At 38.4% G+C, this 17,257-nt stretch overlaps 1 protein-coding gene across 1 annotated transcript; it reads right to left on the bottom strand.

Moving 5' to 3' along the window:
* Positions 1-14,662: 14,662 nt before the first annotated feature.
* Positions 14,663-17,077, bottom strand: LOC4342414 (uncharacterized). The gene is made up of 7 exons (XM_015792528.3): positions 16,749-17,077; positions 16,377-16,626; positions 16,150-16,302; positions 15,960-16,065; positions 15,763-15,877; positions 15,053-15,109; positions 14,663-14,940 (listed from the first exon to the last, which is right to left on the bottom strand). The coding sequence occupies exons 1-6, from the start codon at positions 16,794-16,796 to the stop codon at positions 15,074-15,076; spliced, it is 708 nt and encodes a 235-aa protein (XP_015648014.1). The 5' UTR covers positions 16,797-17,077; the 3' UTR covers positions 14,663-14,940; positions 15,053-15,073.
* Between the last annotated feature and the right edge of the window lie 180 nt (positions 17,078-17,257).

Genomic DNA, 17,257 nt, shown 5'->3' with positions numbered 1-17,257 from the left:
GCTACCTTTTGTCCTACGCTGTCGTCTTATGGATGATACTAAACCCTCCCTCCTCCACCCGCTTCCCCTGTCACTGTTAATTACTATCATCATGCATGTAATAAAACTGCTTAGGCTGACTTCTTATCACCTAGCTCTTGGCTAATTCCTCTTTTATCGATCGTTTTCGAACTAACAGTGTGCATCGTGCAAATATATAGTACTCGCTCCGTTTCACAATGTAAGTCATTTTAGCATTTCCTATATTTATATTGGGTGTCTTTAGATTGGCTCAAAGTTTAAAATTTGGTTGAAATTGGAGAAGATGTGACTGAAAAGTTGTGTGTGTATGAAATGTTTGATGTGATGGAAAGTTGGAAGTTTGGAAAAAAAAACTTTGGAACTAAATGCACACTTGATGTTAATGAATCTAGACATATATATCTATCTAGATTCATTAACATCAATATAAATATGTCTAGATTCATTAACATCAATATAAATATAGAAAATGTTAAAATGACTTACATTGTGAAACGGAGGAAGTACGTATTAAAGTTCATTTCAAAAAATCAAATAAATATTTTTTTTCCGATTTTATAATATCTATAACTTAATTATTTTAATGATTTGATCGCACGCGCCACTAACCAGCTCCGACAAAGTGGTATCGATCGCCTTAGATTATAGCGGGCACCTTTAACAAACTACTAAACGGTGCTACTTATGAACAAACTTTTTATCAAATAGTTTCACTAAATATGAAAAAAAAAACTCATTTTTAAGTATTTAATAGCTAATGCGTAATCAATTAGGTTATGTTCGGCTCAATGAGTTGGCAACTAATCTCTCGTGCAGGCAAAAAGAAGTTACTTATTAGCACATAATTAATTAAATATTAACTTTTTTTAAAAAAAATAGATTAATACTATGATTTTTGAAAGCAACTTCCATGCATATTTTTTTTTAAAAAAGAACACACTACTTAGAAAAATATTTTTTTCATAACATTTGAGTTTTATTTTCATCGGTGAATTTGAAAAAGCTTTCCTTGCAACAATAACATGTGGTCCTAAAAACCGCTTGCGAAAATACGGCCATTTGAGTAAAAATTGATTTTTTTAGGCGGGGTCTTGAGAGCATCACTTGCAAAAATCATGGGGAAGGATTAGAAGACGTGCACATTGACCAACCTGGAATCAAATCATTTTTCCCCTGCCTCAACTCTCCCTCCTTTTATCATCTCTCTCCCAGATCCGTAGCTATGGATGGGGTGTAGCAGCTCAGCTCGGCGGCGACTACGCTTAGCAGTAGCGGCACAGGGAAAGGGGCGGCGACGATGGAGTGGGGGAGGGGGCATGGCGAACACTTGGTGGCAGCAGAGCGGGGGAAGGCACAATGGCAGCGCTCGGCAGTAGCGGCGCTCGAGAGGGAGAAAGGGGGCGGGGACGACAGCGACGCTTGGCAGCAGCGGCTCGGGGAATGGGACGGTGGAGAGTAGCGAGGAAGCAAATCCGGTGCCGGCGAGTCAAGAGAGAACAGATACGGCTCTAGCGGGCCTCAAGAGTGATGGTTCTGCCGTTGGCTGGCCACGCCCTACCTCGCCGAGTCCATCCTCCCTCCCTCGTTGACCTCAACGTGCCCTCCCATCCCTCTGAACGCAAGATTTGCCAGTGACGAGTCGCGTCGTGATGGATTCAGTGTCGGCAAGTCGCGTGGGCGTGCGAGCTCGTCCACCACACCGGTGGCCTCATTCACGGCGGGTGGAGGGCAGATCCAGGAGGGAGCAAGGCTTTCGACCCAACAAACCACGACGACGACAGAGGTGATGTGGATTTTGATTCGGGATGTGATGACTAATTTTTTGGAATTTGTGCTCTGTTATGTGGATTTGGAATTTGGGAATGTCGATTTTGGAATGCAGGCAGCTGCACGTGGTCATTTTCATTGTTGTTTTTCAAAACTAATCTTTGTAAGTGGTTAGAGGGAAATTGCACGTGGGTATTTTCAATTTCCCCGCTAAATTGATTATCACTGGTGGCCGGCTTAACATAGCCGTCGACAAATATCGATTATCGATGGCCGTCCAATAACACAGCCTTCAGCAAAAATCAATTATTGATGACGGTTGATGTCTCGCATGTGAAGACTTTAGAGTTTCTCTGACCTTTAGTCACAGGTGATTAGCCTAACCACTAGGAAAGACTAATTCTAGCCGGCAAAAGAAATTTTTTTTTTAGCAGTGACACCATTTAACAGTTTAGGAGGCGTGCACACTGTTTGGAAAAAAAATGGCCTTAAACGTTAATTGAGTTCCTTTCGTGGCAAGACAACCGGCTAACCGCCCCAACTTTGCTTCCTAATGGAGCCTTAAACGTGCTTAGCATTAATTAATGACGCTCTTCTCCTGTACGCACCAGTACATGCTTTCTGCTAATTAAGCATGAATGCATGCTTCTGTTTAAATGTCGGAATGAGGCAGATTTATTAATCACACCACTCCACCCCCCAAACTCAGTTTTTAAGTATATGCCCTAGCTATACGGAGTACTCCCTCCGTCCAAAAAAAAAAAAAGACAAACCCTGGTTTCCGTGCCCAACGTTTGACCGTCCGTTTTATTTAAAAAAATTATAAAAAAAAATAAAAAGACAAGTCATGCACAAAGTATTAATCATGTTTTATCATCTAACAACAATAAAAATATGAATTATAAAAAAATTTCATATAAGACGGACAGTCAAAGTTGGACATGCAAACCCAGGGTTTGTCTTTTTTTGGGACGGAGGGAGTACTCCCTTCGTCCTAAAAAAGACAAACTCTGATTTTCGTGCCCAACATTTAACCATATTACACACGATATAAACTCTTCCTTAATTGTTTCTTGTTTGGCTACTACTCTAGTACCCCTAGCTAATTTTCTGACGTTTTAGACAACGTCATGACCAATAAAATATGTCTTTGATTATTTGTTTTTATTGTACTATTTGTAAAACATTATAAATATTAAGTGTGTAGACCGAAGTTAAAATGATAAATATTTTGGTTTTGTAAAACTTTAAGATAATAATATTTGAAATTATGTGCCACCTATCAAAATCCCTATAGTTTTTTGTAATTTTGGCTGTAATAGGTGGAGTTTTATAAAATTTACACAAAAATTAACTAAATATTTAATTTTACTAAAATATTTTTAAAACTAATCTATGCATCATGTTTGAGTGCCTTTAAACTAAATAGTTTAATTACTATTATAGTTAAAATTTTAATTGTTCGATCGCAACTTTATATTAAAAATACCAAGAATTATGGAACACGAATGAGCAGTATTGTACTATCGGTAGGTCAAAATTAAAACGTGATAGCTAGCGTGCCCCAGCTGGCCGGTTTGAGGTTTTAGAAATTTTGAAAACTTAATTCAAATAATTGATCTACTTTGGTGTGTTGTTTCGTCCTTTGACTTTATGAACTCCAAGAAAGAGTAAAATCCACAAAATTGCATATACTTTGAATAAACAATTGAAAAACTACATATTTAATACGACATATTATAAAACTACAAATGACACAAGATCTATAGTATCGTGATATATTTAGTGCTAAATTTATAGTTTTATAATACACATCCTAAATATGAAGTTATGTGGTCTAAACCGTTGTTGATTTATGAGTTCTTCTATTAGAAATTTGCATAGTTGTATAAACAGAAATAATTCGGGTGTGTTTAGTTCACGTTAAAATTGAAAATTTGGTTGAAATTAGAACAATGTGGTGGAAAAGTTAGAAGTTTACGTGTATAGGAAAGTTTTAATGTGATGGAAAAGTTGAAAGTTTGAAGAAAAAATTTGAAACTAAACACGGCCATTGCATATGAACAGTTAATAAGGTGAGTGACATGTGATGTAGGTCTACTCTGGTACTACTAGCTCGCAGTCTTGCACCCCTGAGGCCCTGACGAAGCAATTAAGAGCTGAGCAGCGCAGACGCAAGCATGTCAAACTCGATAAGAACTCCCTGCTCGGATGCTCCTATCCCCACTGTATTTTTTTTTCGAGCCGCTTACTCCTATGTTGGAGTAATTTTCAAATGTTTCTTTGGATTTTTTGAATTATAGTATTTTCTAATATTGGTTTTTAGATTTCTAAGATACGTATTCCTATATGAAAAGTTTACCAATAAACCTTTTCTCTATGTTGTTAAGCCATTGCTTTATCAGCTAAAGTTTCGTTTTTTTTTCTGTTAGCATACACACTGGAACATGCTAGCTTGTGAAATTTCTAATAACTACTGTAGGTTTTAAATTTAAAAGACGATCTTTTTTTTGGAGCTAACATGAACTTATATATAGAACACTGCCAAATTTAAAGTTTACTATAATTTAATCAGCTGCAGGATACTACCTCTACCCTAAAATAACTTTATTTTTTCACCCACATATCAATACAAATACTAAAAGAATAAAATGCCTATACTTTATCTAATCCGAATGCAATTAATTTCTTATTTACTCGTAGTACAATTATTTGCTTTCATAAACTCTAACGCAATGATTACTAAAAATGAATTTATTTTGAGACAAATAGGATAAGCCAAAAAAGAACTTAAATATGATTTTGGTTGTGGCCCAGGTGGTTGAGGGTTAAAAAAGGCACAAATTTGATTTGGAGTTGATGGATATTACATATAATATATCAAAAAATCCCTTATATCGTGGGACAAGTAGAAGGGGGTAAAATCTTTTATATCGTTATAAATAGTACTCCCTTTGTTCTAAAATATAAATATTTTTAGTTATGAATCTGGACAACCGTGTGTTCAGATTTATAGCCAAAAGTTATTATATTTTGGGATGGAGGTAGTAATAGAAGGCTATAAGCCAGCTATAAACATATTTTAAGAAGATAAATAAGGAGAGAGAAGATGAGCGGGCTATAGATTTGTAGCCAACTGTAGTACAAATTCTAATGCACAATGTGTCTATGATAGATGGGACCAGATATTAATAGTATAGTATGTAACTATTGTATGAATTAGCTATTAGATTGATTGTAGATGAATTAGAGCTAGTAGTTGTTTATACTATTAAACTTGCTCTTAGAGGTTATACGAGTACAGACAGGACTTGGGTTCATCATTGCATCAAGAATCTTGACACGCTTATCAATATTGCAGTCTGCACCACTTTCTGCTCCTATCGAGCAACAGGCAACAGGCCAACAGACCAGACGAGCACCTATCACCTCATGCAACACTGATTTTTGGTACAGTAAAACACTTGATTTTCGTTAATCCCACTGGTGCTACTCCGTAGTACTACATAGCCCTGTTTAGATGGGACTAAAATTAAAAATTAAATCCGTATTACATCGAATATTTGGATACTAATTATAAATATTAAATATAGATTATTAATAAAACCTATCCATAATCTTGGACTAATTCGCGAGACGAATCTATTGAGCCTAATATAAACTTTGAGAAATAAACAAAGCAACCTTTCTACTTAAACTCTACGTAGTAAAAAATATACTACTCGTATGACAAAGAAAATCATTCTAAAATTAAGTTTCAAAATTTACATATGGTTAATGAGCTTAAAAGTAGATAAGGAGTATTCCTCTAACAACAGGGTCTATTGACTTTGCTTAAGAGACGGAGGATAAATTAGGCTGCGTTCGTTTGTGAGACATAGGGTGAGAAAGCATCTCGTTTTCCTCGCGCACGTTTCCCAAACTATTAAACCGTGCGTTTTTATAAAAAAATTTTATAGGAAAGTTACTTTAAAAAATCATATTAATCCATTTTTGAAATTTAAAATAGTTAATACTCAATTAATTATACGCTAATGGCTCACCTCGTTTTGCGTATCTTTCCAATCTCCCCAATTTCCTTCTCCTCAAAGGCTCAAACACACCCTTAGTACAGTGAAATAATACTCAAGTAGAATACTTGGTACTACTAATATATAGGCCTGGTTTAGTTCCCAACTTTTTCTTTAAACATTCAACTTTTCTATCCCATCAACATTTTCCTACACATACTCCCTCAGTCCAAAAAAAAGACAAACCCTGTTTTCCGTGCCCAATGTTTGACTATGCGTCTTATTTGAAAAAATTATGAAAAAAATAAAAAGACAAGTCACGCATAAAATATTAATCATGTTTTATCATCTAACAACAATGAAAATACGAATTATAAAAAACTTTCATATAAAACGGACAGTCAAAGTTAGACATGGAAACCCAGGGTTTGCCTTTCTTTTTGAGACGGCGAGAGTATAAACTTCCAACTTTTATGTTATGTCATATCGTTCTAATTTCAATCAAACTTTTAATTTTGACGTGAACTAAACACACCCATAGAGCTAGCTGGCCACTTGTACGGAGAATGCACTGGTTTGTCCTCTGGACAGTCCGGAAGGAATATGAGTGGAACGGTCGAATCGGCGTTGTGGGAGAGCTCCTACTGCGTTTACAGATGATGTGATAGGGTGTGATGTTCTCATTGGACAGTACTAGCAGGAGTAGTGTATAGGAGTAGAAGAAAAGAGTAGTGCTCCACTACTCCCTTCCTTACAAAATAAATTAACTTCCAGATTTTAAATTTTATTCTAAAATAAATCAAATTCTACAAACTTAATCTACCATCGGTTCGTAAATTATGAAATTTTATTCTTTCAATATCCTCGCCTACCCATTTATCAATATAAATTTTCTATTAATTAATATTAATATTTTTAACTTCACCTTGGAAAGCTAGGGTTTGAAATTTTATGGGACAATGGAAGTATTTTGGATAAATGGAGAAAGCTAAAATTAAATTTAATATGGGATAGAGAAATTACTAGTAGTATACTGCAAACAATGCCACGTCCCAGCTTTCTTCTTTGATGTGTTGATTTTTCATCTATCAGTATAGTTGATGTGATGATTTATTGGAACAATTAGCTATGTATGCCAAATTAATCTTAACTATTTCCTCGTGTTTAATTACCTCTTTGAGTCTTTGTGATACTGACATTCCCGTACATTTTCAAAATTGTTTTTTTTTCAACATTACACGATACGACAATATTGCAATTGAATGGCCTTTTAGAATTATTATACTACATCCGTTTTACATTATTTGTTTTGACCTTTTTCCTAGATAAACATTAAATTAATAGAAAATTTTAGTAACATCTATAACACAAAATTAGTTTAATTAAAACTATAACATTTTATATAATTTCATAATATGTTTATTTTATGTTGAAAATATTTTTTTATATTTTTATAAAAACTTGGTCAACTTAAAAAAAGTGACAAGTAAAATATTAAAATTATTTATAATATGAAAGGAAGGGATAGCTGGCCCTTTTTTCGCGAATATATATTGCATTCGATAAAAACGAGTTATCCACCTTACTGAAGATTAAAGCGCGCGCACATAGGGATAGAGAAAAGTCATTGGATGTGTACAGTAGACACACAAATATAAAATCACTACAACTCCGGTCATAAAATATTTTGGAGTTCTCTTAAATTTAGTCTTTCCTCAAACATACTACTACTTCACTAACATAGGGATAGCCGTAGATAAGATATATACCTCACTCCTTTAATTGAGTGATCGGTATCGATTATTAAACACTGCAATAGATTAGGTAATTCCGTTCATTATATAAAGCAATACGTATTGCCTTAATAATAAGAAAATGTTAGGGTCGGTTATCTCTCTCTCTCTCTCTCTAATAAAACACTCTCTAAATAGTACAACATTACACATGTTCTCAGGCAACTCTAGTACTAGTGTTTTCGTCAAGTTCGGTCCACGGAGGCTGACTAAAATTTTGGCCCACGAAAAGTAATTCTCAATCCCACCTTTCCCCGGGCATGCAGCAACAAATATGATTTTTGAGTATTCGACTTTCTTTTGAGGGTTAATTCAATCCTGCCATTAAAATTTGCTAATCCATTACAAAATTGCTAATTTGACAAAATGTTATTACTATTCGCGATATCTCAACAACAATGACATACAACGGTGCTGGCTCCGGAGACCTCTCGTCGCAGATGGGAGGTGGTGGACGATGACAGCAACGGCTCTCCTCCCGCCGTAGATAGGAAGAGGTCGAAGACAACGGTGGCTCCTGAGCCCTCTTGTTGTGGATGTGAGGAGGTTGACAATATATGGTGATGGCAACGGCGGTGGCTCTCGAGCCCTCCTACCACGGATAGGAGGTGGTCAACAATGATGGTGGTGAAAACGGTGACTTCCGAGCTCTCCCGTCGTGGATGGGGGGAGATCAATGACGGATGCAGCAACGGTGGTGGCTCTTAAGCTCTCTTGCTCTAGCTTGCTTGAGCTCGTTGTTGGCTCGAGAGGATGAGGAGTGCCAGAGAGAGAGAGAGACTGGATAGAGGAAGGGAAAAGAGAACAAAGAGGGGGGGGGGAGGGGAGGTGAAGATGGAATTAACGTAGGTTTCATGTCTAGTTGGAGCTAACGGAGATTTTGGTAGATACCGAGAGTGGCATATAGCTGATATCGTGAATAATAATGGTAATTTTTCAATTACCAAATCTGGAATATCTTGGATCCAATTAACCCTTCTTTTAAAGTAGCTCCTATTTCATGAGACACCATAATATGCACGGTTCGTTTTTTTGGGACCACCTATACATTTGTCGACAAATTTTCTTCTAAAAATTTGACAGATGTAATTATAGTATCATCGTAGTGTAATTACACTGTAACTTACATGTAATTACACTGTAACTTGCATGTAACTACAGTGTAACTTGTATATAAGTTTCACGTAATTTTGAATCGTTAAATCTATTACAAGATTTGTTTTGGTGAGGAAGAAAAAAAATCACGGCACACACATATGTGTAAGGATTTGTTCCCACAACCTCCATTTTACCGAAATAACATATTACAGAGATATTTTTGAAAGTTACATACAAGTTACACTATAGTTAGAGTGTAATTACATGCAAGTTACAGTGTAATTACACTACGATTGTACTATAATTATATCTGTCAAATTTTTGGAAGAAAATTTGTCGACAAAAATATAGCAAAATCGCGTTTTTTTAATTGAAATCTATTTCAGAATCACTTTTTCGATTGATACCAACAATCGACGACGAAGGCCTAGCCCGGCCCACAGTCCGGCCCGTCATTTAAGAGGATCGCAGTTCTTGAGGGAGGGAGACAATCCCAAAATCGAGCAAACCCTAGCCGTCGACTCACTCCCCTTCCTCTGCGACCTTGTTGCTGCTGTCTGCTATGGCGTAATGGCGATGCGCTATCTGGCCGGCAAGTTGAGGAGTACTAGTAGAATGTGTTCTTTTATGATGGTATAAGCATCAAACTGCACATTAATTACTAGTAGTAGAATGCATATCTCACAAACAATTCCACAGTAGGAATTTACTGAAATTCCACAGTAAGTATTTACTGAGAAAGAACTGGAGCAGCAATTTTGTTGCTGAGAACACAAATATGTACAGTGACTGGTATTGTTACATGTTTTGTTTGTTGTGCCATAAACACATGTTTGAAAATATAAGTATTTTTAGCATAGTGTCAAGTCAAACATCTTTAACATCGACTATTAATAGCAAAAGTATAAAAAAGATCAATCATATAAAATTGGTGTTACTAAATTTATCGTCAAACAAACTATCTTAATATGCAACTTTTATTTAAAGCATCTTGATCTTGCATACCATTACTGCATCGCAACAAAATGATCGAGAACCGAACTACTCCCTCCGTTCCAAAAAAATACAAACCTGAGTTTTCATGTCCAACGTTTTACTGTCCGTCTTATATGAAATTTTTTTATAATTAGTATTTTCATTGTTGTTATAGATGATAAAACATGATTAATACTTTATGCGTGACTTGTCTTTTTAATTTTTTTCATATTTTTTTAAATAAGACGGACGGTCAAACGTTGGACACGAAAACGCAAGGTTTGGACACGAAAACGCAGGGTTTGTCTTTTTTTTATTTTTTGGACAGAGGGAGGAGTCAGTTAGGTGTAGGCGGTGTATACTTCTGTTGGATCTCCAAGCCAGCAATATACTCCCTGAGGACCTTCCTGTAATTATGAGTATAGCAGGCACAAAAACAACCTCCAAGGGCGAGCCCAAGGACAGCAGATGCAATTAATTACCTTCTGTGGAACCTGCTGTTCCTTATTGTCTCCTCCATTCTCCGGCTATCACAACACAACAAAATAGTACAGAGAATCAAACCATGTGTTACTATTATATACTATGCGTTTAGATCTTTCCATTTGGATGTAGAGGCCAGTTTAATCCATTAGTAGAAAAGAAAAAAGACCTTTCGAGTTGGTTTAAATAATTAAGAACAGAGAGTTAGTTCCTTCACCTTGCAACTTCAAGCTTAGCTACTTCTACAAGTAGCAGCCGTATTTCCTCATCGACATTCTTCCCAGCCTTCAAGGAGGATGTGATCCCTGTGGTTCCGGTCCTGCCAACTCCCTAGATTTTAAAGAAAGCAAGCTGAGATGACAATATAGGTCCAAATAAACTATTCAGAGGACCGAGTACTCCATCCGCCTCAAAATATAAGTATTTTTAGAATAATGCCAAGTCAAACTTTTTGAATTTTGACTATTAATATGTAAATTTGATGTTACTAAGTTTATCATTAAACAAATAATCATAATATGCAACTTTTTTAAAAAAACATATATTGTTGGTCAATGTAGTATCTCAAAGACCGTGTCGAGATCTAAAAATGCTTATATTTTGGGACGGAGAGTAGTTACTAGAGCAGGTACAATAGCAGGCTATAAGCCAGCTATAAACATATTTTAAAGAGATAAAGGAAGAGAGAGAAGAGCAGCGGGCTACAGATCTGTAGCTAGCTGCAGCACGGACTCCAAGACGTAATGTGTGTATAACAGGTGGGACTAGGTATTAATAGTATAGTAAGCAACTATTGTAAGAATTGGCTATTACATTAGCTATAGATGATTTGGAGCTAGTAGTGGGCTATACTATTAAACTTGCTCCTAGTAAATGCCTACAACTGTACCATAATTTCTTCACAGGAAATCAATTGGGATGGTTGGGAACCAAACTCCTCCGCACGGAAAACGGAGCAATCCATTAGCACGTGATTAGTTAAGTATTAGCTTTTTTTAAAAAAAATAGAGCAATATGATTCTTTTTAAACAACTTTCGTATAGAAACTTTTTTTGTAAAAAACGCATCAAAATAACAGTTTGAAAAGCATGCGCGCAGAAAACGAGAGGATGGAGCTGGGAAAAGGGGAAACGAACCGAGCCTAAGCAGGCCAAACAGGTGGACAGGAAGGAATAATTTAAACTATTCAGGTGGACAGGAATAATTTCTTCAAACTATTCAGAGTACTCCCTGTCATAAGATTATTATGTGAACGCCCGAAATGCATCTATCCTTTTAATTACTCAATGAATGGAAATTTGAATCCATTCCGTCAATGCATGCAATTTTCAAGCATCCAACCTAAATTTGTTCTTAGAACATCGACAGTAAGTTTCGAAAACATATCTAATCCCTGTAAAAGAACCAGTTTGCGCTTCAAAGTATTCGTCTAGTTTACCAGGAATTTCCATGTGCCAACCATGTAAGCTAGACGTCCTAGCTAAAGCTCTCGGTATACTAGGTACTATTTATATTTTGAGCGGTGTTTTAAACAGCGAGCTAAGACATTTAGAGGTTAGCCTTCTCAAAAGCTATAGCGGCTAAATTTTACATGAGAACAAACAGCTATAGACGGAGATAGCGGTAGCTATTGCAAGAGATTTAAAACCCTGATTTTGAGGCTTGTGTTCCAGGTGCAACGACAAACAAGTGATGCATATGTAACAATGCCACAACACGCATATTTGCATTTTTAGCAACCAAATGGCAACTCAAGTTCAGTGATTCTTTTTCAGTAAATGCCTACCGTGGAATAGTTTAGGCATGCATACTAGTGGCAATATGTGGCTACTATCCTTTCATCTGCGTAGAAGATTAAAAACTTCTTGATCGCCCATGTCGATAAGCAAACAGATTGCCCTAATTTTCACAGGAAATGCATAAAAGCTAGATTCTGTGCATGAAAAGATTGTTCCATCATCATCAGAACCAACAGATGGACACTAACAGTTAATCCCTGCTATAGGAACATGTTTTGTACACAGTTAAAAAAAAAGAAGCAATTTTCATGGGTAAATCAGTCTCCGATCTGAACTTTTATTTTCGGTAGAAAATCTAAAAGTTTTGGAAGTCTCAGTAAAGAAAAAAAAAACTAAATCACCAACGTACCCCAAGCTCCCTCCACCTTACCCCAATGGTTCGTCTAAAATTTCTCAACGAACTGATCAAGATTCAAGATACCCCAAGAAAACAAGCTAAAGTAGAATGAACACAGAGCCAAATTTGGAATTGAAGACACAACTAAGCTTAAAGTTTGTTGTTTTTTTTTCTTTTCCCCTAAGAAAACGAAAGGTGTGCGTCGATCCAGCTTGGAATCTGGGCACAGTACGTGGAGGTCGATTGATTCGTCGGCAAACACGGATATATAGAACATGAAGGGATCGATGGATCTATTCGTGGATCGAAAGGAATTAACGAACTGATCACCTGGGTGGCGTTGGCGGAGAGGGATCGAGAGGCGGCAACCGCAGGACGACGAAGCGCGGCGACTACAGGGCGGAGATAGCGCGTCGCCATAGCAGCAGCAGCAGCAAAGCTAGGTCGAGGTCTCGAGGAGGAGGAGAAGATTGGAAGCTTAATAGTGGTAATCCTCTTATTGGAACACGCAGCGTACTGCGAAGTAGATGGGCCTATCCGATAAACCCTAGTAAATCCTGAACGGTTTCCGGGCCAGTTATTATGCGATACCTACCTGGCTTTCTGATTGCCTTTGTCCTACGTGGACATATAAATGATGCTTGGATACATGGCTTTACAGTAAGAAAATACTACCTCCATATTTTAATTTATGACGCCGTTGACTTTTTCTCCAACGTTTGACTATTCATCCTATTCAAAAAATTTATGTAATTATTATTTATTTTATTGTGACTTGATTTGTCATCTAATATTTTTTAAGCATGACATAAATATTTTCATATTTGCACAAAAATTTTGAATAAAACGAATGGTCAAACATTGGTCGAAAAGTCAACGGGGCATCATACATTAAAATATGGAGGGAGTATCTTTTTTTTAAAAAAAAAAACCGGCGAGACCCATATATATCAATGGCGACGCGATTTCTCGCCGGGAAGCTCCTCGCCGCCGCTCTCCGCCGGAGGACTGCGGTCTCCAAATCCGCCGCCGCCCCCTCCTCCTCAGGTATGTAGACAACAGATCAATGGCACAACCAAATTAATTACGAGATTTAATCTTCATCGATGTCCGTAATCTAGCTGTTGTTAGTTAAGTTAATTTCCTGCTTGAGCTCGGAGGCTACAATTAAGTTAATTGTCTCCTACTTTGCATACCTGCTTATGTGAGCATGAATTTTAATGTGATTTTTTTCCCCTCCCTCTGTCTGCTTACATGATCATAAAATTAAGGACCTCAAGGAGTATGAGTATCACGTACAACATTATTTAACAATTCCATGTGTACAGTGTACTTACTTGCATATGTATCGATCTCAGCTTGTTTTTTTTTCTCTATGTATAACTGTTCCTATAAATTTTAGGGAGGATGCACATTCAGCAATGGAAGAACTAAAGAGACTGCATCTTCCATGAATGTGGACGAGGGAATGCGTATGCTACGTACATGAAGAATTAGCTAAAATTGAAGCTACAAGGTGAAGTAACTAACATTGCTCTTATTCTTGTAAATCGTATTTAAACGAACTCAAAAGGTCCCACTCAATGCATGATTAGTAGCATACATACAAATGTTCTCTCTGTTGTTTTGACAGCAAGGAAATAGCCGAGATAATAATGTACAACAGGTTCCAAAGAAAGTGTGTAATGGGATCAGTTGTTCTTGGGATGGGCCTTGCAGGTGTCTGTCACGAGCAAGGATTATGTGGAGAAGAATCGGGGTGAATGGGAATAGATTGGATTATAGTAGATGAAATAACAACAAACGGTGCTGAACCTAAACGGCGCGACGCTCTCCGTCGCATTGAGAAGGCAGGCCGATGGGCACTGAGATAAATCTTGATCTAATGCCTAATTGACCTATGATAGTATCCCTCCTTATATAGATGGAGGACTACTTAATCTAATCCTAACAAACCTTATCTAATCCTAACAAATCCTAATCCTATCCAATGAGCCTAGGACGTCCGGCCCAAAGCCCATGACAGTGTCTCTTGTGTCTGGTATACTCATAATCACAGGAAGGCCGTCAGGGAGGTGTTCAGGGAGCTGGAGCCGGAGCTGAAGCACGAGATCTTGGGAAAGTATTCATCACCAAGTAACTAGCCATGTGTCCAGTTCAGTTCTCCTTCCCTTGCAATGTGCTACTTACTAATCAATGGCAATGACTCTGGTGTATGCAAATGTTACCTCATGTTTGATGAAAGATTACACATCTGTGACTGTTTAGCTTATTGATAAGTATCCAGATCTCAAGGTAATTTACGATATCCAACAAGAGTGCAGCATAGTACTCAAAATTGGCTTCCTCACATCAGGTCAGGAGACCTGAACGGCAACATTTCAAGCATGATGATGATATAATAACGCTTAAGTTATAGAATATTTGTAGCAGATACATAGTTAAGGACGCCAGTTTTTGTATGGCCTAAATTATATAGCTAGTTCAGAGGTCCACCATCTCCTCTCCTATACAGCCCTTTAAACAAAATAAGCCTCTACTAGTTTTTGCATGTCAGTAGAAGTCTCATCATGCCCACGCAAGAAGATATATAGCTTCTTTCGCCTGGTTAGTCTTGCCAATACACTGACTTAGACAAACCTACCAGCCAGATGTATCTGTCAAATAAGTAGGCTAACGGTTATTATTCTATATAACTCATATAAATGTTAAGCTGCCAATTGTTGCAGATACTAGTAGAAGAGAGTCCAAGGAAAATAAATAATTTACCTCTTGCTCATCATATCCACTTCAATCTACTTCTGCAGCAGTGCTTGTGCTCACAACCTAATTCAGAAGAAAAAGGAACGGTTTAAAACAGATCAAAATCAGTTATCTACAATTTACTTCCCATGAATTCAATTTGATCTGACTTCAATCTAACTGGAGTACTTTTGTACCAGAGCTGCTGCTACAGTTTTTCTAACATGTCAAACCAATCCTCTGCCATTACTACCCCCATGAACTCAGCATTGTCTGCTTCTACCATGTAACAATTAATGGTTCAGGAGGGTTATTTACAAGAAACAGCTTGTCATAATATTCTCAAGATTTTGATATCAGTTGTACTATCCTCTTGAAAAAAGCAGAACAGAAAATAAATGCTAATTACTATTAACAGCAACAAGGAACTCTAATGTCATACAGTACAAGTGGTTCAGTCAGGTTAATGAAAACAACAATCAAGGATGTTTGGAGGAAATGGCAAGAGGGAAGTGGAACTTTTACATGATGATCACAATCACCAGGCATCAAACTGATGTAAATCCAGAGTTAGTTGAGAAAAGAACACAAGGTAGACATGCTCTCCAGAGCAAGGAGCTGAGTGGAATTTCTAACGTAGCCACCGGTGATGCTGTTATTTTCAAGAGTATCTACGAAAAAAATCACACCTTCGACAAATTAAAAGGTGGAGCATTTTAAACGCATGTTGTTGATACCTGCGAAATGTAATCCTTAAGCTTCCCACTGATGGACTCATCCAATGCTCTCTCTGCAAGCTCATACATCATAGAATGGCCTTCTGGCCCACTAAGCTTCTCCTTCAGTAGGTACCTAGATCAAAGAAGGGGTAAATCAAAGAGAACTCTTCCCTACAAATTACCAATTTCAGATAACACAAGAAATGACCACCAACCTTTGCTGCACAAGGAGTTCAAGTGCCTGCTTGTTGTTACCAAGAACAGGGTGGTTTTCATCGCTCTCATTTAAACCCAGCCGTCTCAATTGATGCCAGAGATCCTCTGAAATGTGATTGGCAAACTTCAGAAATATAATCGTCGGTGAACTTTTCCTGACTGACATACTGATAAAACGGAAACCATTACCTTCAGAAATTTTTCCACCGGACAGATGAACAATGCTAATGACAACAAAAGCGAAGCCAGACACATGGGCAGCCTCCTTATGCTCGACGTACTTGCTGTACACCTCAGGGTCTAACTTACTGACCAGGACGTAGCTCTTCGCATCCACATTAACTAAAACGAATTCCAATTCGCTAGTCATTTTATCAAATTCCTCAAGGAGGGAATAAGAGCAGAAGGTAAGTTACCCTGCTGCTGGGACGGGCGGCCAGAGCGGGTGGACGGGGCGCGTGTCCTCTGGAGCTCCCTCATCTCGTAGCCAAATGTGGCGGCGAGCCTGTCCCCGGCCTCCTTGATGACGAGTGCCGGGAGCACGCGCTGGCGGTAGTTCTTGGTAACGATCTGCGTGAGCTCCTCCCGCTTGATGGGGCAGCCGGCGGTCTGGTGCGTCTTGAAGAGCACGTGGCGCATCACCTCCGCTACAAGCTTGTCCTTCTCCTGCAGCCGCAGTGGCGCAGGACGGGCTGGTCAATTCGTCAAACACCTCGCGTGCGCGGAGCCTAGTCGCGAGACAAGCGGGAGGAGGACGGAGGGGGCGGAGAGAGAGAGAGGAGTAGTACCTCCGTGGAGATGTCGATCTGCGCGTAGTCGTCGCTGACGGTCGCCATCCGAACCAACAAGGGAAGGAACAGGCGGGGGAAGAGAAGAGGAAGAGGAAGCTTCTCCCTAGGTCAGGAATGGAGGATTGGGTGAGGAATCGGCGGTGAGGTTGGTGGAGAGTGGGGCGGCGGAAGGAGGAGGACGCGTCGGCCGATCTGGTTGCAGCGGTCGGCGGCGGCGGCGCACGGGGGGACGAGGGGAGAAGGGCGGCGGCGGAGGGGTTGCGTGCAGGTTGAGGAGGGAGGGAGACGGCGGAGTTCGCGCGCAAAAGCTGGCTTTTGGCGCCACCAGTTTTAGCTGAATACTTTATGGGCCTAAAGAGGCCCAAATCATGAAGCCTCTGTCGCTCCCCCCGGCCCACTATCATAACAAAATAAATTTATAAATTTTTACAAAACTTATTCTAATATAGTTTTTTTTAAAAAAATTAAAAATTTATTTCCTCCGTCTCAAAATATAAGCATTTCTA

Source organism: Oryza sativa, chromosome 7 (assembly GCF_034140825.1).
Source record: "Oryza sativa Japonica Group chromosome 7, ASM3414082v1".
Lineage (NCBI taxonomy): Eukaryota > Viridiplantae > Streptophyta > Magnoliopsida > Poales > Poaceae > Oryza > Oryza sativa.
This window is presented reverse-complemented; position numbering and strand designations above follow the sequence as displayed.